The 20,967-nt window shown below is 58.6% G+C and overlaps 2 protein-coding genes across 2 annotated transcripts; both read right to left on the reverse strand.

Moving 5' to 3' along the window:
* Positions 1–1,332: 1,332 nt before the first annotated feature.
* Positions 1,333–5,111, reverse strand: VOLCADRAFT_88461 (uncharacterized protein; the record flags this gene model as incomplete). The annotated part of the gene is made up of 5 exons (XM_002948231.1): positions 1,333–1,594; positions 1,901–2,447; positions 2,773–3,066; positions 4,712–4,894; positions 5,012–5,111. 5 exons carry the CDS (start codon positions 5,109–5,111, stop codon positions 1,333–1,335), a joined length of 1,386 nt encoding a protein of 461 aa, XP_002948277.1.
* Positions 5,112–7,165: 2,054 nt separating this feature from the next.
* VOLCADRAFT_88462 (uncharacterized protein) lies at positions 7,166–20,828 on the reverse strand (the record flags this gene model as incomplete). Its single annotated transcript, XM_002948232.1, has 27 exons — positions 7,166–7,197; positions 8,691–8,973; positions 9,453–9,566; positions 9,936–10,285; positions 10,447–10,666; positions 11,003–11,071; positions 11,102–11,201; positions 11,549–11,592; positions 11,946–12,141; positions 12,384–12,490; positions 13,153–13,246; positions 13,585–13,889; positions 14,271–14,420; positions 14,683–14,825; positions 15,381–15,499; positions 15,733–15,852; positions 16,159–16,463; positions 16,736–16,837; positions 17,271–17,525; positions 17,763–17,996; positions 18,431–18,715; positions 18,980–19,011; positions 19,464–19,662; positions 19,929–20,166; positions 20,291–20,390; positions 20,469–20,627; positions 20,804–20,828. 27 exons carry the CDS (start codon positions 20,826–20,828, stop codon positions 7,166–7,168), a joined length of 4,380 nt encoding a protein of 1,459 aa, XP_002948278.1.
* Positions 20,829–20,967: the final 139 nt, after the last annotated feature.

The following is a 20,967-nucleotide window of genomic DNA, read 5'->3' on the forward strand; positions in this document are numbered from 1 at the left end:
CCGTGGCCATGTTGCAGTGTAGCACTGGAGTACGGAGTGTTTTTGCAGGATGTGAATGCGGAGGAAAAGCAGCAGCAGTAGCTGAAGTGGCACATTCTGACGCCGCCTGGTGCCATATAGACAAGGAACTACAAGTTCAGTCAAGTCCTTTCTTTGCTCTAGCGGCAGGAGGAGGAATGAAGGTGCAATTTCGCATTCGTGACACCTCTAGGCCGGGAGGTCACCGACTTGTGGGATGGGATTTTCCCTCCGTTTCGCGGCGTTGGCGGCGTCAGCTGATTTACTTACCCTCCACATTAATACATTTGCAGCCGCTAGAATGCCGAGCGATACGACTTTCAGGTGCTATGAGAAAAAGAAAACAGGAGATATTACGCCGATCTCGACATCAAGTATGTGAGCAACATACGGTATGAGGGATGATACATCCGCACATGGGACAGGACCTTCCGGAGGAAGGGGTCTTGGCTGGCCTTTTCGAATACCGTACAAATATTCGTATACAAGTACACGGTCAATGTGCGGGTGGAGGTCCGCCTGAGGAGCAAGAGTCGTTTGCCGAGGTGGTGCCGACCTCTCGCTCCGAACTCAAGACGGTCCCCGCGTTCTCATTCTAAGCAGTAGGCTGGCTACCACCCGGGGGGGGTGTTGGCCGCCCTGGGAATGTTGTTGCATCTCAGGTAGTTGGATTCCGTTGCCGGGTCATTCATTCGCTGATCAGAGAGTCCACCGATGTCCGCCCCCATACCCCGCAGCCCCCCACATCTGCCCCCACCCCACCGGTTCCCCCCACGGGCCCCCTTCCCCGTCCCCGCAGCATGCATAACGTACAGCGCCAGTTGCTGCTGCAGCGCCGGACATAGAGGAAGGAACCCTAGTCCGGCTCGGTAAATGGATGTGTGATCCATTCGTCACACATGTGACACAGTTCCTCTTCAGCACGCAGGCGTTGAACCTGATACCCGTTATGGGACCGCCTGATGGTGAGGATGCTTCACCATACATACATACGTACATGCATACCCTAGGTCTCCACCAACAACGTCTGGCGCACACCAACACAACAACACAGGGGCCCCGCGGGCTTCAGCCCTCTTACACACCAGAGAGAATGTACATGTGTGTATGTATGTATGTGCGCACACTTGAAATGATGCGCTCCGCCTTCCTTTCGGGCCTGACCCGCCAACAATTCCTCCCTCCCTCACCGTGTCAACTTCTGTTGGTCCGAGACGGACAACCATGCCGGACGCACATACATACGGAAACACACACCACAGAGCCCCCCTCTCCCCCTTCTCCCTCCTCTCCCACCCACCCCAACAGAGCGCCTCAGAGCACCACCGACATTGCCAGCTTGGACTTTTCTAGGGCAGGCACCGCTGCCACGCCCAATGTACTGCATCCAACTGCGTACTGCGGCCCGGGCACCCGATCCCCCCGGCCCTCCCTGTATCGCGGCCGCATGGTGAAGCCCCTGTGCGACGAGGGTGCCCCGTAGTACTGCCCAAAGTCCTTGAAGTCCTTGTCCGCGTAGTCGTGGGGGGCGGGGTTGCTCTCGTGGTCCGGATGGATCTCATTTCGGAATTTGAGACTGCGGTGTGTATGTGTGTGTGCGTTGGTGGGGGAGAGCAGGGGTATTATTATTATAGGGAGCTGGGGATTGTTGGGGGTTGGAAGGGGAGCGCATGGAGGGCGGTTTTAGGGCGGCGAACAGGGCGGGAAGAAGGGGAGGATCGTCTTGGCGTCCTGGAAGTAATTCCCCTAATTCCTTTTCGCCTCTTCAGAGCCGGCAGAGAGCCCGCAAGTGGGGGACCCTCCCTAAAAACACAGACACAAACACAGTCACACACACGAACACACACACAGATACACAGACACACGTCGCATAAGGCCCCACCTGACAGCAATCCGCCCATCGCGGTCCCGCGGGTCGTACGCCCCTGGACCCGGCTTAAGATCCTTGCTGCCCGGCTCGTACATCCGTAGGCCCATCGACAGCACCGGCGCACTGGTCCGCACCAAGCTATCCGCCCTGGTACCCTGATACGCCCCCGGCCCGGGAACGTCCTCTTGGTGGTCTTTGGGCGCCGAGCCGTGGAGCGTGTACACGGGTTTTGCCACGCGGCCCGGGTCCTTCGGGTACCCGTAGTCCGAGGGCCCGGGGGAGGCCTCGGGTGCGGCCCACGGCTGCCGGCCTCCGAAGGAGTACGACGGCGCGGAGCGATGGTCTGAAGCGGTGCTGTGGCCGCCGTCACGGGGGATGAGCGGCTCCGTGATGTCGTACGTTCCAGGGCCGGGGTTAGTGGAGGAGCGGAGGCCGGCGTCTCGGGAGGCTCGGCCGATGGTCCAGGAGGCTCGGCGGGGGCGGTGTTGCGCGATTGACGGAGCGCCGTACTCGCCGGGGCCGGGAACACCGTTGTCCCGAATGGCCTGGGACCGGCTCGCTGCGCAGGAGCAGGGGGGAGGCGGTCATGGGAGCGTCAGGGGGGACAGGGTGGGCGACATGTCGACACACGTGATGGCAAAACACGTGGGATGTGTGGAATGTGTTTCACACCAATACTTCCCCCGCCCCGGAAGGGGTAACCCTTACAACTGGTGACTTTGAGCTTTGGAAGATGTTGGGAAGTTGGATGAGGGTGTGTTTAGCCTTCGATTCGATGCATTACAGGATAACACCGCTCCTCCACTATACCGCTCCTACAGGACGCTAGCCAGCCATGCACACAGACACATTCGCACACGTTCACACACACACACACGCCTCACCTCCGAAACTCTTGCCCTCGGAGTTGGGGCGAGGTCGTCGCGGCGTGTCGTACTCTCCCGGCCCGGGTGTAGGCTCCCCGGGGGGGAGGGGCCCCTTGCGGAACTTAAGGCTGGCCACGTGCGCGTCGCGGGGCGCGAACCGGGGACTGTACTCCGCGGGCCCCGGTGACCTGTCCGAGCCCCGCTCGGCCGCCGTCTTGGGCCCCATGGTGAAGGCGGAGGGACTGGGCTTCACCAACTTGGCCGAGGGACTTGGCTCGTAGGCGCCAGGGCCTGGGGAGGCTGTGGGGTGATCTGCGGGAAAAGCGCGGGAAAAGGAGGGGGAGGTTACAATCACATGTCGCGTTGGTTGGGGGCCTTCAGGTATATATACATACAGAGAGACGCACAGAAACACGGTGTTTAAGATGCTAACTGAGGGCGGTTCCCCAGCAGTGTGGCTGGAGCCCAAAACTGGGTTAGGTCGGCTGACGTGGGGTAGGTCGGCTGACGTGGGGTAGGTCGGCCGGCGGAGAACCGGGAACAGGAGGTTGTGAGGATATGAAAGGCTCCCAGCCGCCAAGCCAGAGACACACACACACACACAATCATCCCCCGGCCGTTCTGCGCTGTGCTGTGCACTGCATTAGTATTGAGGCGACGTGCTGAACGTGTATGAGGGGCCGTGTGTGGGGAAAGGAGAAGGGGAGGGAGGGAAGCGGCTTTGGTTGGGGAGCCCCTCTTAGACTCCCTCAGATATAGGAAGAGTAGGTGGGTGAGTTTGGGTGGGGGGGTTGGGGAGTGGGGGTGGGTGGGGGGGTGAGAGTGTGTGTGTGTGTGTGTGTGTGTGTAGGTAGGGACCGAATTGCATTTTTACTGCCTTGGCCGCCCATCACGGTGGTGTGGTTGCCGCTTGCCAACATCCGGGGGGGGGGCTGACGGAGGGCTGTCATGTGGCGTCATGTGGCACCCCCCGGCCCTACAGAAGGGACTTGAGGTAAAGGCCGTTAACGGTTGGAGGGGGAACTGGAACCTCGGAGCTGAGTCAGAACAGGATGCGGTGCAGCGCCCGCAGCAGTCAAGGCCTGTGTGTGTGTGTGTGAGAGAGAGAGCGTCGGTGTGCTGCGGGTCTCGGAGCGCTTAATGGATAGGGGTGGGTATAGGGGTGGGGACAAAAGCGAAACGGAGCCCCGAGTTCTGGATTATGTCGCGCCATCCCGGGGGCTATCCGTCAGCGACGTGGACCCTGCCCCGCAGCCTGTGGAGGGCACAGAAAAGCAGCAGTAGCAGCAGTAGCAGCAAAAGAAGCCTTCGCTTTCAGCTCAGTAATACAGCTTCAGCCGCAGGGACAAAGCAGCAGCCAGATAGGTTCCATTGCTGCAGCTGCTGCCCCTCCTGCTTTGCTACCGCTACTGCTGCTTTGTGGCTACTGCTGCTTTGCAGTGTCTGCGCCTCTGCGGTCTGTTGTTGCAGCTGCTGCCGCTTGAGGGGAGGGGTGACATGCAGGCCGGCAGCCACCCCACCCTGAGCCCCGCTCCCGCCGCTGGTATGCAGGGGAACAAGGAGCCGAAGGGCTCCTGCAGAATCACAAGGTGGAGCCCCACCCCCACCCTGGAGCTTCCCCCGCTCCTTAGGAGACAACGGGAATAAGGCCGCGACCTCCGAGATGCCAAGTCGGGGCTGTAGCAGTACCTGGGGAAGGCGCCCCCAACGTCAGCACCTGCCCTGACATGGTATGGGAGCTGTGGAGAAAACGCAGCACCCTAAATTTCATTGATAGTTTCGCGCCTCAGGTCAGGGTGCGATTCTTGTGGTGTGGATGTTACAAGATCGTTGCAAGTCCGCCGGAACTGGTGAAGTGATGGGTACGGGAACGTGTACGGGTACGGGCCAGGTAACCGAATCTTCGCAGACTCGGCGGTAGCGTAATAGGGATAATAATTAGAACCACTGCGCTTACCTTTTCGAGCCTTGCCTCCAAATGAATACGCCGGCTTTTGTCCGCCTATTTGTGGCGAGTACGCCGCCCCGGCTGGCGTATGGTTGATCGACCAGTCTCCACGAGCTGACGTTCCAAACCCCGTGCCTTTGTCGCTGATACTCCATCCTGTGCCATATTGGCCAGGCCCTGGTCCAGGATCACCTGTGACACAGCAAGGAAAGAAACATCGAACATTGTATGCCGCAAGCACCAGCATTCACATCATAAACTGCATGCATCCTTCAGTTATTTCACAATTAGCTATGTGCAACCACTTACCGGGAGACCGCTCGTGTCGGCCACCGAATGAGTATGCTGGGGCTGTTGGAAGGGTCAACGCTTTTCCGACTCTACGAGTTACTTTGTAATCGTCATGCATTTTGATTTAAGATCAATATTTGCGGCCTTTTGGGTTCAGTAACTTATAGGCAACCTGATGTCCACGTCTTTAGCTCAGCAGTGCAGAAGCATAGGAACAGACGCTACCTTTGCATCATAAATTATGGACGTTGTTGTGCTACCTAGCTTGCCTGACCCTCGAGCAAATCAGCTTTGCGGTCGAAAGGTCTAAGGCTGTCCGTACAACGATTAATAGCACCCAGGGTTATGAAGGCTTCGCCAACTTTACCTCATAACAGCAGCAGACAATTTCATGTAAGGGGGCCTTGATATGCAAAAAGGAAAAGCTGCGCAAGTTTTACGTGTCGTACAACGGGCGTTTTGCTGTTATCGGGCGTCGCTCCACGTAAATCGCGAAGGGACATTGCAATGGAAGCATTCAAAGCTCTAGGTTTCGTTGCGAAACTGCTGTAACGCAATGACAACTGATTCAACACCCCACGTTACACAGCTCTCTGGACCGGTGCCAGAGCACCAAAGTTTCATTCTTACTCATCCGCCCATACAACGCAATACCAGCACGTTCCACGGCCGGCCACAGCTGCCCTCAATGGCGGAACCCCGCTAATCGCCAACCTCCACAAGAAAGAGCGCCAGCTGTCACCAGATGCAAATTCCCTTGGCAAATCACCCGCGCCAGAACCCCATGATGGGCGCCATCGCCAGACTTGATAACCCCACACAACACAGCCTTTAAGAGAAGTTCTGGGAACCCTTCTCATCAACACGCTGCCAGTGCTCCATCACAACCGCTTCACGCATATGTGCGATAAGAGGGCGTGTACGCAGTTTCAAAGCACACAGCTGCACAGCGCTCGAACGTTTGTATTCAATCATTTACATGTGTCCAAACGCCGCGCGGCGCATCGTCAACGGGGCAACCAACTGCAAGCCTGGCGCATGTGAGGCTCAAACGTGCCCCCAAAAGTAGCATACGACAAACGGCGAGAACTGCGCACACACAGCCCTTCGTCTGCGGGCAGAAGGATTTCATCTACCAAGTGCTATCACGACCAGGAAAGTGGTCGTTGCCGTAACGTATCGTTCCATTTGCGTGCGCACCAATGAACGCCCAGGGGACGCAAGACTGAACATGACACAACGGTCGAGGCCGTCCAGAGCAGTCCCAAAACGCTACCCTAATGACCATGACCATGACCCCACAGATTCAACCCACCCGCCAATCCACCAAACGAAAGGCAAGGCATCGGGCTCCCCGTGTGCGGGAGGCTGGAGCCTCTGAGCCGTCAAAGAAGCCGTGCGAGTCATGGCGGCGTCACTGCTACCATCACACGGAGTTAGGACTCGTGAGAAGTTCCATTTTCGTTACGTGAGAGGACATAATTTTGCTTCAACAACCCGCCGCACAAAACTCCGCAAAAAAACAAAGCATGCACCCCCCTTTTCGGGTGATCGGCGCAGACCTGACGTATGTTACGCACAGGCCTGACCACACCACGCGGATGAAAGAGGCCCAGATAGAGAGAGCACACCTGTACGTGACTAAATGTGTCTTACGTGTGTGTATGTGTCAAGTGTGTAGGCCGCCTGCTGGCCCACGAAAAGTGTGATGTTAATACACCATGGGGCGACAGTAAAGTAGCCGCCCCAGCTGCGCCAACCCACCACATGGTAAGGGGACCCCCTCTCTGCATCCCTCCCCTACCAGAACCGCAAAATGTCTTCACTAAACGCAGCCGCGACAGCTTGACCACCGGTGCATTCCACCATGAACCCCAGGAAAGCCAGAGTTTTCGGAGCGCCCCCTTATGTAATGCACACAAAGTCCAAAATCGTACTTCACCCCGGCCCAAACAGCCCAGCACCCAGTGGTTTCCAAAACCCTTTACCCCACGTTCTCTCCCTGGTTCAGCCCGAGAGCCTCGGCAAACGGTTCATCGGACGGTTTCATTCAAAAGTGCGCCTGGTACGGAGGCGCCCCTTCAGCTCCCGCGAGAGCAGCTGGGAAGGAAGTGTCACATGGCCCGCCTGCTGCTACGGCCTGACGTGCCAAATTATGCCCCCGGTATGCCATTACCCGGGCATACCCGGCGGGCGACCAATACCTGCAACACAAAGAGGCAGACCCGGCACATTGTTGCCATTCCAAGATCACCAACTTAGGAAACCGGTGTACTTTGAGGCAACAGGGCTTTGCTACAAGTGGATAAGTGCGCAAATGCGGTTGCCAATGTGTTCTCCATATAAGGTGACCGATTACGTGTGCGTGTGTGGTATATGGCAAACATTACCTAAAGCTGAAACTGAGGCTTCGGCAGGCCAAGCAAAGAGATTCCCAGGAATTGGAGCGATACTACGTCGGATGCCTACCACGCGGTGTGTGTGTGTGTGTGTGTGTGTGTGTGTGTGTGTGTGTGTGTGCGGGCACGCCCGTGCCCATGTGTCCGAGTGCGTGCGTGTGCGTTACATCACATGTCTGTGCGTTTGTGTTATTAAACGCGGCGAACAAAGGCGGAGGGAGTTGCCACGCAGCTGTAAGGACTCTTCGCAAAGTTGTTCTCTGTAATGGAGCCGGGGCAGTGCAGGACATGCCCTGCTGGTCGAATGTCTTGCAGTCAGGAGGAGCAAGTGAGCGTGTAAGCCTTCCAATGACCCATGACAACTTCCTATCGACACGTGTCCGGGGGGTGTTGTCTCTATCCGTGACGCTGCAGGGCATCACCAACCCCCGCCAATCGACCCCTTGACCTGCCCAATGCTCACCTTGCTGCCAACCCATGAGTCCGTTGCCGGTGGCATATGCCTGGTTACCCGCCTGGTGCTGCATGACACCTTGCCCCGCACCTTGCTGTTGCTGCTGCTGCTGCGCCTGCTGTAAGAGCAGCTGCTGCATTCTCAGATCATTGCTGGCCAGCCCCATCGCTCCCTGCTGCTGTTGCTGCTGTTGTTGTTGCTGCTGCGGCTGTTGGACGCCAATGGCGCCGCCGTACTGGCCTGCCACAGCCACCTCCGGCCCTGCACCATCAGCAACCGGCATTGTAAACCTGGTAATAAGTACACATGGTGTTGGCAGGTACCCTATTGCCTGTTGCCTCGAAAACTACTACTGTTGTCTGAGGGGGCCCCCCCTTGGCCTAGGGACCTCTACACCTGGCCCCACTAGAAGGCACAAACTCTGCACGGTATCCGGACACCCTCGGGTACATGCCCTGGCGGGAGGCCAAGCTTCGAGGCAGGACCATCTTCTGCGGTAATGACGGACGGATCCCCAAACGGCATTCCCGGCCAACAGCAAGGACTCTGAAACAGCCCCAGCTGTTACTTTACACCAGCTGATTTCTTTCGGACATAGAATCCTCCATCCGCGACACCTAGGCCATCACTCTTTCACAGGAGAAAATATTGGTAAGTATCTGAAAACATTTGCTAATTATTTTACCTGGAATGTGGTCCTTAAATAACACATTTACAGATAAAATACAACTACCTTCCCTGGTTGTAATTCATAGTCTCTAGCCAGCTGTGCCAATGACAACGTGTTACATGGTAAGCACGCAGCATATGATCTTATGTCCCCACAATCACTGAGCAAACTTACGCTTTACTGCCGGTGTGGCTCCCGGCACGTCGACCACCCGGTCGAACGGCACCAGCCGATGCGTCGCCACGTCCTGCTCGAACTGACCGGCGGTGACGTAGTCCTCAAAGTCCAGCAGGCAGCGCTCGTAGTGGGCACGAAGAGCGGCGGCCGCGGGTGTGTTGGGCTGGCTGGCGCTGGCGGCCATCTGCGGATGGATGCCCTGGTTTACGCACAGCTCCTGCCATTGCTGCTTCAGGACCACGGCCTCGTAGCCGCCACGCAGGTGCACCTCCAGGAAGAGCTGGATTAGGAGGGGTAGATAATGGAAAAAAGAATGGAGCGAACCAGGTTTGGAATACGTCCGTGGATGCGCGGCGGCACGAGGCGGAAATACCCGACATGCCCAGGGCGGCTTCTCGGCATGGTGACGTGCTCGGAAAGATAGCCTACACTGTGGGTTGGGGCTTTTCACGAGCGCCCTCCGAACACCCTGGTCCGTGGCACTGAACCAGGGACCGAAGCCCGGAGCAGCACGCCCCTCATGACAGCTTTCCGCCGCTTGCGAATAACAGTGCGCTCAGTGCGCTCATGCCTCTGGCCCAGGTGCATACACTTTACGCGAGGTGCCCTAACAGCCATCTTCGGGCTCCAGTGACCTCCATCCAAATAAAGAGAAGCGTCCCCAGCCCAACCCAGCCACAACACCCTGCTTGTCTGCCCAACACGCAGGTGCAACTACCACGCCGCCTAATGGCAACTAACGGACCCCTCCTACCGCACCTTGTGGAGGTCGAGGTCCTTGCCCGCTAGCTGAGGAAGGCGGTAGCGCAGCACACCGCGCGATCGGTACCAGTTGATCAGCAGGCAGTGGAAGTTCTCACGCTGGGGCATCATCTGCAGGAGGTGGTGCGCCACGGCGCGGCGGCCGCCGGGAGTACGAGCCGGCAGCGGCGGTGACATGATATCGGGTGCCACTGGCCGCCCATTGTCGTCCTCTGCGGCACCCGCCATAACGGCCGCGGCTTGCTGTTGCTGCTGCTGTTGTTGTTGTTGCTGCTGCTGTTGCGCCTGCAACGCTGCCTGCTGCTGTTGTTGTTGCTGCTGCTGCTGCTGTTGCTGCTGCAAGAGCAGTTGCTGGCGCTGTTGCTGCAAGAGCTGCTCCTGCTGGCGCTGCTGTTGCTGCTGCAGCAGCTGCTGCTGCTGTTGTTGCATCAGGATCAGCTGTTGCTGCGCCAGCAGGCCCTGCTGACCGCCGCGCTGCACCATCTGCTGCAGCAGCTGAACCTGCGTGGCGGCCGGCAGGTGTCCGATCTGCGCCTGCAGCTGTGCCAGCAGAGCGGCCGTTGTGCCTGCAGCCGCGCTCGCTGCACCTCCTGGTGCGTTCGCCAGCCGCTGCGCCTGCTGCGCCTGGAACAGCGCAATGGAGCGCTGCTGCAGAAATTGCTGCGCCTGCAGCTGGGACATGTTGCCCGGCACATTGCTAAACTGCTGTTGCTGCGGCTGGGACGGCTGCTGCTGCTGCTGCTGGTCGTCGTTGCGCGCGCCGCGACCACCACGACCTTTCCGACCCCGGCCGCCGCGGGAGCGGTGATTCCCGCCACCCTCACTCACATCTGCCGGGCATGGAACCAAACCAAACCACTTGGTGTCATAAGATCTCACCCCGTCTGATAAGAAAGTCGACACACACTATGTTGCACTTTGCAAGACACTTACTCGCTACGCCTAAAACCCTAAGAACAACCCCGTTCCCTGCCCATATGACAAGGCGTACCGCTGTCAGTGTCGCTGGGCTCGCTAGGGACGTACTCATCGTCGTCCTCCTCGCCCATATCCTGCACCAGCTTGGCAACCCGCTCTTTTGCAACTGTGCGCTGAGTGCGGGCGGCTGCCGCCGCAGCTGCCGCCGCCGCCTCGGCTTCCGCTGCGCGCTTGCGCTCCTCCGCCAGGCGTCGCTCCGCTTCGGGGTCCACTTCAATGTCCCAGGGACATACCTGGCGGGCCACCGCATGCGCAGGTGGTAGCAGGGTAACCCCAGGAATGGGGTTGTTGAGGGAAGGCGCCAGGTCATGCGGAAATGAGAGGTTACACCGTGTAGAGAGGGAGGCAGGACACGTGCATCAGCGTCACAACCCCTAACCATCAGCGTCATCCCTGATCGTCATCACCAAGCAACAAACGCGCCCGGCTGCGGCGGCCCCCAAAGTCGACACAGATCGCTCAGCTCATTCCTTTTAATTCCTGTTGCTGATCTTGGTCGTATTCCCTCCCCAACGGCTTCATTCACCCATCGCTCACCGGGCCCCAAACCAACGCTCTACAACACCTACCCGGCCCTGCGTGTTCTCCACGCCCGCCTTGTCCCACTCCACCGTGACGCTCTCCCAGGGGTCGAAGTCCTGCTGGTCGGGTGCGGCAGGTGCCCCCACCTGGAGGATCTTGCCCTTATACCAGCTGCCACTGACCTTGGCGCCCTGTTTGCCGCCCACGTACATGCGGCAGCGGTCGCCCGGCTGCCAGTCCTTTTCCCTAGAAGACGGACATCGCAACATGCATCGCAGTCGGTGCATTCGCAGGTGAGGACACTCGCAGGTGCGCGTCAGCCCGTGGGACGCCATGGGGACCCCAACGTAGGCATACGCATACACATACGCATGGATTCGGTAGTGTGCCTGCCGACGCATTGAATTCACCGAGGGTGGGGATGCTCACACGCGCGCTGAACCCAAGACGATGTTGTGCGGTGGTACCCCGTATAGCTGCGGCGGAGCCACTGCTTCAGCTGCAGACAGACCGGGACGGCCAGGGTGGCACATTAGCGTCAAGCCGCCGCCTCTCACCTGGCCTTGTCGAGGACTTCCGACCGGATAACGTACTGTGGCAACGTGTTGTCAATGTAGAGCGGAAGGACGAGCTCGCTCTGCCGGCAAGCAGGGAAAGGAACGACTCCGGATATTAGACTATTAGTAGTGAGGTTCAGCTTCCTCCTTACAGGATACTCGACAACGCGCACATTCCGATCATGCATACATGTGAACGTCGCTGACGTCGCTGCGTGGCGTAGTGCCAATTTCGCCCTGAAGTGCAAGCTACAATGTCAGACTGCAGGTGAACCTCCCATCAAACCTCAGAGCGGCAAGTGATGATGGTCGAGTGGTTGGTGCAGCACATGAGTACCCTCAAGTGCCTGAACCATGGCGAGACATAGACATGGACAAGGCAGTGCATGGGAAGCCGCGGCCTTGATATACGGCCCCGCTCATGTGCACTCACCGTGGCCTGCTCAAACCGTGGGAGTTGCGCGCGCAGCGGCGTCAGCAACATCCACATGCAGGGCGGCCGCGACGGCGGGGGTGGCGGCACGGCCATCTCGATGGGCTCGCCATCCGGACCCCTGGCCTGCTGCTGGGCGGCTGCTGCTGCCACGGCCGCGGCATGCGCCGCCTCGGCCTGCGGCGACACCGGGTACCTGCAATGGGACATACGTCAATGACACCGCCTTAGCTGGTGAGGAACAACAGAGGTATGTCAAAATGCATCGTGTCCCGAGAAGCTGGAAGCCTAATTCAAGCCGTGCGTCTCATGCGTCTAAGGGCACTGAACCGTGCATGGCCTTGGACCTGTGGCCAACTCGACTCTCAGAAGATGACAGCGTGGGCACGCACGAGCCCCGAGCCGTGCTGCTGCCATGTACAGCGCCCTTATCCTTACGTTCGGTAGGAGAGGCAAGCCACACGGTAGCGCTGTGCGAAGTGCAGCTGGTTGACGCGCTCCCGCAGGACAATCAGCTCCCTCGCGAACGTCATGTCGTTATTGGCCTGACGGGGGACGCCAGATGGCAGCAGCACAGAACCATGCAAAAATGTTATGGCACGGCAATCGGCAGCCGGCATTCATTCGTAGCTCAGTACAACGGGCAACCGTAGGTTACGTGTGTATATATGGTTGACAGGTGCCTGCAGTGCAGGCCTGGGTTAGCTGAGCCCGGGTTGGCTGATAAACAGGTTCCGGGTTAGCGCAAAAGCTCTTTGCAAAAGACGTCGATACCACTGCCAGGAAGGCACGGAGGCGTCTCTTTGGCGACGTTATCGGACTGCTCACAAACTTTAATATCCGTAGACGTCTCGGCACTTGCCACCATTGACAGACACCTGTAGCCACGTAGGTTCAGCTTTTGTACTTCTATGCGCGGGATCGGTGCTGGGTGTTTCAACCCTTGCGCGATTCCATCAGGTAGGCCTCCCCACAACATCTTACGAGCTGAGTTGGACACGCCGCTGCATGGTGTTTGCCAGTCACCCTATTATGGTGAAACACACAGCATTGTTGTTGCGAATAAATGCTTCCGTCCATCTGCACGAGCATCTGCAGCGGCAGCTGTGCCCACGACTGCTGGCCACCCATACCTCCCCCCCATACGGCCTCTGCGAGGAGACCCTATGCTCAGCCGCCAATGCTGGGGCCATCCACGCGTACCCACCCGAGCCATGTTGTAGAACTTCTCAAGGTGGTAGTAAATACCGGTTTTTAGCACGATGACAGACTCGTTGGGGCCAGGGAAGTACAGAGGGCACCTGCGTTGGGTTCAACACGGGGCATGCCACAAGATGAGGTCAGCCGGGAACGACGAGATTGCAAACTACTTTGCCCAGGCTCCGGCGGTACCAACGACATGGAAAGGCCATGCAAGATGATGGAAAGGGCGTGCAACCCACTCCAACCATGCTTCAACCCCCCATGGTCATTCGCATGCGTCCAAGCTTTTGCACTTATCCAGCACGTGGCCATGCTCTACCTTGCGACCCTTTCGTCTTGTGCACCGGGTCAGCATAGCCGGCAGGTTATGCTGACCCGGTTATGGTTATGCTGCGTTGAGAAACGTGACTGCCGCCCCTGGCCCCGCCGTTCCCACCTGGCCTCGCTGACTCGCCGCTGGAAGCCAGCGCGCGTCAGCACGTGCTGCGAGTCCGCCGTGTTGACAAACTGCTGCAGTGCCAGCACGTGCAGTGCCACCTCGCGCACCGTGTGACCAGGTTCCCGCAGGCTGGCGATCCACGCCTCGCGCAGCTGCGTCGTCCAGGCTTCCCGGAAGACGCCGACCTTCATGAGCATCTCCTCCAGCAGCAGCACCACCTCCGCGCCGCTGAAGCGGGCGGCGGCGGAAGCCGCAGCCCCCTCCTCCTGCTCCAATGCCTCCCGGGCTGACTTGTAGTTGTACTGGTTTGGTTGAATGGATTAAGACAAAGAGGCGGAGGAGTGACGTGCGGCTGTGGCGGTGGGCCGAGCCTTTACTACAACCAAAACAGCGAGCGACGTATCGCAGCGCCGTGACTTATCACGCCATCTTTGCGCGGCCATAACAGGTGACACATGTTTACATATTCTGCACGGGAGCCTGACAAGCAAGTCTACTAAAGTCCGTATTTGTTGTTTAGGGAATACGCCTGTCTGAACAGGCCGCAGCAGCGGCAGTGCTTAGTAAGCCACAAAGGAGCGCGATAAGCAGCGCATCCTCTTAACATAAAGCATGGCTGATGCTCGGACAGCGTTCTACATGCACATGCACGCGGGCCCACTTGTCCTCCTCTCGCCGCTCACCCGCAAATGGTCCAACAGTTTGCCTAACTGCGTGGCCCATCCGGCGGGCTGCAGCCAGAAATCCACCTCGCCAAACAGGGCCTCCAGTGCGTTGCAGATGCGGTCCTCAATTACCAGCGGCACTCGCGGCACCCCGGGCTGGTGGGGCAGCTGCACGACGCAACACAGCAGAGAGGATGTTTGATTTTGATTAAGAAAATGTTTTACGGCGCGCAGGGACGGACATAGAGCAAGGGTCCAGGGAAAAAGGTATCGTTATGGAGACAAGCGTTAGAACACACAGCGATCCCGTAAAACAGCAATAGGAATAAGGTGAAGCCTGCGGCGGCGCAGGCAGGCATCTTGGAGCGCAAGGCAAATGAACTAGTGCACATCTCGCACGTTCCGCTCCCGTCCCCAACTTTCACCGCACCATGTTGAGGTTGCCTCGCAATAGCGGTGACAGCAGGTTTCGATAGCCATTGGCGCGGCGCGCGTCCAGGTCGGCAGCGTCCCACGGAACTGTGGCGCGGCTCAGCGCATCCTCGTCCAGCTCACCCGCCTCGTGTACCGGGCCTACGTGGACCCAGGGCGGGGTAGCTAATGCGAAACGGCCTGTGCTGTGCACGGCCCATTCCCTAACGCCAAGTTTCGCCCCCATAGCGCTATCCGGACCCACTTTTAGCGTATTCGTATTGCAGGGGAATGCAATTTTACAGCGCCTGAGATGTGCTCCTGGGGCTATAGAAGCGATCGCTCAGGCGGCAGCTCTGCCTTGCCCAGCCTAGGGTGTCTCGACCAGCTGGCAGCACGCGCAGCCTCGCTGGGGCATGGCACTAGGACGTGGCGATCAAGGCTATGGGGGCCGTCGAGTTACATACGAGAGAGACATTGGCTTCCGAGGGCGCGCACCATCACGGCGAAAGCGCCCCTAATAGCTGTGGCTAGTTTTCTCTCGGAGGCCTGGGAGACCAAGGACACCGCGCTCAGGCGCGCCGATCCCAGGCGAGCAGGAGAGGACGTCAACGTCCTCATTAAGCGCCACAATAATGGCTATTGACCGTCCATGGGCCCTTCTTCGGGCTTTTACGGACGTCCCCCGCATTTGTGCAAAACCCAAAGTAACTTTACCTTTTGTCAGCTTCTTTGGCACCCAGATGCTATCCAACAGGCGGAGCAAGGGCGCTTCGCGGCCGATATTGCCGCGGCGTAGCCAGTCCCGCAGCTCCACCAGCTGCTCACCCTCGTACCTAAGCATCGGGGTACGGGCAATGCATAAGAAGATGGTTTGGTGGGCGAAAATGCGAGAAGATATGCGTCAATAATCCGTAGCCAGGCGATACGGAATGAAAATGGCAAGACGGAAAAAACAGGTAACCTTCAACTCGCACGCCGTGAACCCCGGTATCCTAGGATGCTTGGCCACTGTCGCGTGCTAGACGTGCCACACACCCGTTGCCCTTGTTAAGGGACTGCGACTCACCAGCCCCATATACTCCCATTCGCCGTCTCAACGTACAGCCGCCAGGCGCCCGCGTTGGCACCGAAGGCCCAGTACCGGCGGCCACGAGCGTCCGTGCCAACGGGCTTGCGCAGTCCCAGCCTGCGGAACGCAAGCCAGAGGAGGGATATGTCAGCAAGCAGGCCCCCAAAGGGATCGATTGGATCCAGCTGCCAAAGTGGCATTACGGTACCCACCGCTGCCGTTGATCGCCAAGTTACTCCTGCACACGGGCTGTAAAATATCCCGATGCTTGAAAGCAGGTCACTTGCACTTTCACGACGGCCGCTACGGTAATACCTTACCTGGCTCTGCAGGCCTCCGTAGGCGCAACAGAAACAAGCCACCACCTCGTCCCAACCACACGTGCCCGTCCCATGCACCTGCCCAGGCCCTCCCCAGCCTCACTTGCAGCTGTCCATCCAGCGGATCCAGAAGTCAGGATCCTCCGCCTCCGCAGGTCCAGCTGGTTCCGCCGGCCGCACCAGCCCCTCCACCGCCCGCCTAACCGTGCCGTCGTCGCACGTTACCAGAGACACCCCTGCCGACGCAAGCGCGCGCAGTGGCACTGCAAGCATTTCCACGCGGGCATTGATGTGCTCACGCAGCACATCCGATGCGAGTGCCAGCTCGATGAGTCCCCGCAGGATGTTGAGCTTGGCGCGCGGTGGTAGGAGCACGTACTCGCGTGTCTTGAGTGTCTCCGCCGCTGCCTGGCATGTGGCAACAGGTGCAGACATTATAAAATATGTAATAATAACGACGTAACCCAATAATGGTTCCATGTTCGGGGCCTGACATGCCTTACATCAACACAAGCCATGTAAGCAAAACACCATGCGTTGTGTTTCTATGAGCCTTCACGCGCTTCCGCAAACGAAAACCGTGCAGCTCCGCCCATCCAGGCGGCTATGTACATCATAGCTCTTTAAGAGCAACCGGTGGAGTTCCCGTCTTCGCGTCATGTGTGATATCTATTGCGTACCTTTGCCTCTGCTCCCACCACCTCCGGCGGAGCTCCGTTGATGGCCGACGCAGTACGCTCCACCCAGTTCTCGGTCTTGGCCTCGTCCGCCATCAGCTTAGACTGCGCGAAGAAGCAAGAAGCAGACAGACAGGTCAGCGGGTGCAGAGTAAACCAGCCAAGCCAGCTCGTCTTAATTTGTTTGGCCCTCAACGTCACACAAGCAGACATCCAACACAAGTTTTACCAGGACAGTGCATGTGCTCTGTAGTAGGCCGTGTTCGCCCTGGAACCTCTTGGTTCGTTACGGCGGGACCGCTAATTGCTTGTACAAGCAGCGAATGTAACACACACACATACATACATAAAGGGGGCCGCTGGTGAAGCTAAACCACCCTGTAATAACACCATACGTAACGCAGTTAGTGCTTGCCGCGGATAAGTACGCAAACTGAGCCCCCGATGTAGCCTTTTTGCTGCCAGCCGGCACCGGAGCGGAGAGCCCTAGGTAGGTGGAGAGGTTCAGAGTAAGATGAATTGATGCCATGCCTCGTACCTCTTGCGGCAACTCCTGCTTGCGAGGCGCGTGACCATCCACCATGCGCAGCAGACCCGCGTGCAGGTCGCGCAGCAACGCAGCTGAAGCAATGTAATGATGATCCACAATCGTGCGGGTGTCATACAATATGCTACCGTCGCTGCCAGTGCGTGGCGATCCATCGGGGTTACGCAGCGGGAGGGGTCCGGGCATGAGCGCGGACTCGAGCGCACGGATGGGTACGGGCGGGAGCTGGAGCATAAACGCGAAGGTCTGTGGGAGAGGCATACCAAGGCACGAGGGCACAGGCGCAAGGCCGTCAGCGCTCAATTGGAACTCCGCTATCCGCTACGAAGTGGGTAGATGGCAGGGCGACATGCGTTGAACAGGATTCATTCCAGCGTCGCCCCGTGTACTGACCGTCCCGTAGTCTAGACAGGGTACTGGAATATAGAGGAAAGACAATCCCCATCGCCTGCTGTTTTCGGCCAGCTCCCCATAACCACGCACCATGCACATCTCCCAGACCGCCAGCACCTCCGGCACCATGTCGGGGTCCACACGGAAGTCCGCGTTGAGCGCCGGAGGCTCACCGCGAGCGGCATCAGCAGCCGCCAGGGCCGCTTGCTGCTCGGCCCGCCGCCGCTGCCAGCGGGCGTCGCGGCGCTGCTGCTTCAGTTCCGATCGCTCAGCCGCACTGAGACCCGCATACATCCCCTGCACCGCAAAGCGCCCAACAATCACCTATAAGACGAGTGCGCGATTAAGCAAGCGTAAGATGGACAGACGGGTAGGCTGCCCCATTGCGGTGACGCTGGGAGGCCGCGCCATGCCCTTTTGTGTTTTCCACGTGACCATGCGCACGTGTTATTAGGCGGATGCGCTGCGCCTAAGAAGCCTTTGCAGGCGGCTTCAGACAAGCATCGCTCCCATAACTGCCATTTACCCGTCTTGTATAAGGACAGCGCCTGGGCTGTACAAAGCTGAACCACGGCGTGCGTATACTGTACAGGCTATGACTGGTAATGCATTCAGAGGAATGGGGCAAGGGAAACCCTGAGCAGGTTCTGCGTGCAATCAGCCAAGCGCCTACCAGCCGCTGTCAATGTCGGCCTTCTACCAAAACAGAGAGAGAGAGAGACAGGACGACGCACTGTCAGCTGCGGTCTACCACTCACCTGTCCCATCTCATCGCCCTCCTCACTGAGGTCGTCCTCACCATCCTCGCCCTCTCCCCATTCATCCTCCTCATCATTTGCCAAGTCATCATGCTCATCCAGGTCCGGCTCCTCATCGCCCACGTAGCCGTCGAATTCTGAGGCTGCAGCCACGGTGGTCGTGCCGGCCGCAGCGGGAGTCAAGGACCGGCTGCGATGTGCGGAGGCGCTGCCGTAGGCCGAGGCGCCGCCACGGCCGCGCCCAGCTGCACCGCCGCCGCGACCACCGCGACCCTTAACAGGAACCTGGCAACCATGCAAAAACCCACGCAGCTTAGGAAAGGAAGGCTACGAGCGCCCAAGCTGCATATGTGAGCAGGGGAGGAAGCTTCGACCAGCGTGCTGGCACCCTAAGAAGAATGCCAGGGTCACGGACCCTACAAGCACAGCCTATCGAGCCAAATCCTCCCGTGAACCCAATGTGCAGTAAGTTTCTCGACACGCACGCAATCGCTGCAGCCCTGGCCCCGCTATAGGCCTGATACCCCTCGACCGAGCCCTGGAGCCTACCTTGACCTCCTCTTCCTCAAGCTCCTCCTCGCCTGCAGTACATAGGCGTTGACACCCAGTGGGAATCTGGGTCCCGCATGCAATCCATGCTTGTCCTTTGCAGCAAAAAGTGCAAGGCTGGTAAGCCATGCTAGGTCATGTTCAAGCAAGCCATCGCGACCGCGCCTTCGTGCCGCGCGCAGGCTTATGAGTGCAAATGTTCGAGCAACAATCGACAATAGAACAACATACTATCCTCAGCTCCTTTTTGCGCATTCACGCTGCATGAAAGAGCACCACAGTAATTTGCAATGCAGATACGCATTCGCTTTTTCGAGCTGGATCAGATCCATGGCAACAAAACACCTCGGCTTGTACCTCTCAAGGCGCACATGTGCGAATACGCAATTCTTTACACCCTACGGCAGCGTGGCATTCTCAAAGCAGCCCAAGAGCAAATCCACGCCGTGATCTCTTCCCATTGACTACATACACCCCAGGGTACCTGTCCCGCTCAGCCGCTTCCGCTTGGGGCCACCGCCAGCTGCAGGGCCCCCACGCCGGCCGCGCCCCCCGGCAGTTGACCCAGCGCCGTGCGCAGCGCACGGCCCCACCGGCTGCTCTGGCGGCCGCCGCGCCGCCACGACTGTAGCGGCAATCTGCTGCAGCTCTATTACCAGCGGCGGCGGGTTGATGCGGGACCGCTGCAAGGCATTGCGAGGGGGCGCTTAATAGCGTACCTTGGATACTCATCAACCTGTAATTTGTCTTTAACTCGTTCGCAATCGCGTCAAAACTGGTTTCATGACATCGCCCGTCCCCATGGCTTGTCCCGACGGTCATTACGCAAGTACCACTCTTGCTTTTCCGCTCATATGCCCATTGGTATCGCAGCTGATTTTGCATGCGCAGCAGAGGCAGTTTACATACGCGACGGGGGCCAACACGGGCGGTGGGGACTTGCCTTAACCCACGCGGCCAGCTGGGGCGCCAAGAAGGGGCTTTCCTGCTTAAGGACCTCAACACTGTATGGCGTCTGGCTCGTGCCGGGCTGCTGACCCGGCTGAAGCAAAGTCGCTGCAGCGCCTGCCAGGTTCACCGCCGGATTAGCCGCGACGGCACTGGCGGCGCGCAGGCACAAGTCCACCTTCCGTTGTATGGCCGCATACATAGGTGCGTACACTGCCGCAGGATTCTGGAGCCGGAACCTAGAAGGCGCGAAGTGTAAGGGTGGCGACAGCCGTTACGTGGGTTAGGAGCAGTAATGCCGCGGTACATGGCCGTCACGACTAGGAGGTCATCCCCGCTTTGGAAAGCCCCGTTTCGACTTACCAGGCCTTCCCTGTGCATATCCATACCCCCGGATTGGCGCCATATTGAATAACCCAGTCGAGAATGGGCTGCGTTTGGAGGGCGATGAACTTCTGGTTACCTACAGTGGACGAGAGGCAAAACTGTCATTGAGATCGTGGAGCCACGAACGGCCAATCAGAGGCGCTACAAAACTCACCTGTATTAGGTTGACCGTCAACTGGGGGTACCAGACCAACGGCGACCACGCTACCCGGGGCTAACGTGTGCAGAGCTTCGAGGCTTACGGGCGCGTTGCCAGCGCTGGCATTCAAGATTGAAAACTCATTCAGCGTGCGCAGTGGCACTTCAGGAGCCTCTGCGTTTTTAGAGTGCGTTAGGAGGGTGGTTCGGACAACGGTCTGCGGCGGGTCAAAATCAGCCAGTCCACAACTCCCCAGGCCAGAAATGTTGCCCACCGACCCGTGACCCAGGATCTAACGTTGCATGATAACAAGTAAAAGCTTCGAGTTCAACTGTGAGCAGTTCCCTTACCCTGGACTTCCTCCTGTGTTGACATCGGCTATCGTTCAGAAGCACGCACGCTCTGCCAAGGACCAAACGTATCAAGCCTGCTGCCTTTTGAAAGGATTACAAAGTAACTACCAGACAGGTTGAGCACTCCATTCGCAGCAGGTTTCTCTTTCCAGCTGCACCCC

Source organism: Volvox carteri (assembly GCF_000143455.1).
Source record: "Volvox carteri f. nagariensis unplaced genomic scaffold VOLCAscaffold_9, whole genome shotgun sequence".
NCBI classification, from domain to species: Eukaryota; Viridiplantae; Chlorophyta; class Chlorophyceae; order Chlamydomonadales; family Volvocaceae; genus Volvox; species Volvox carteri.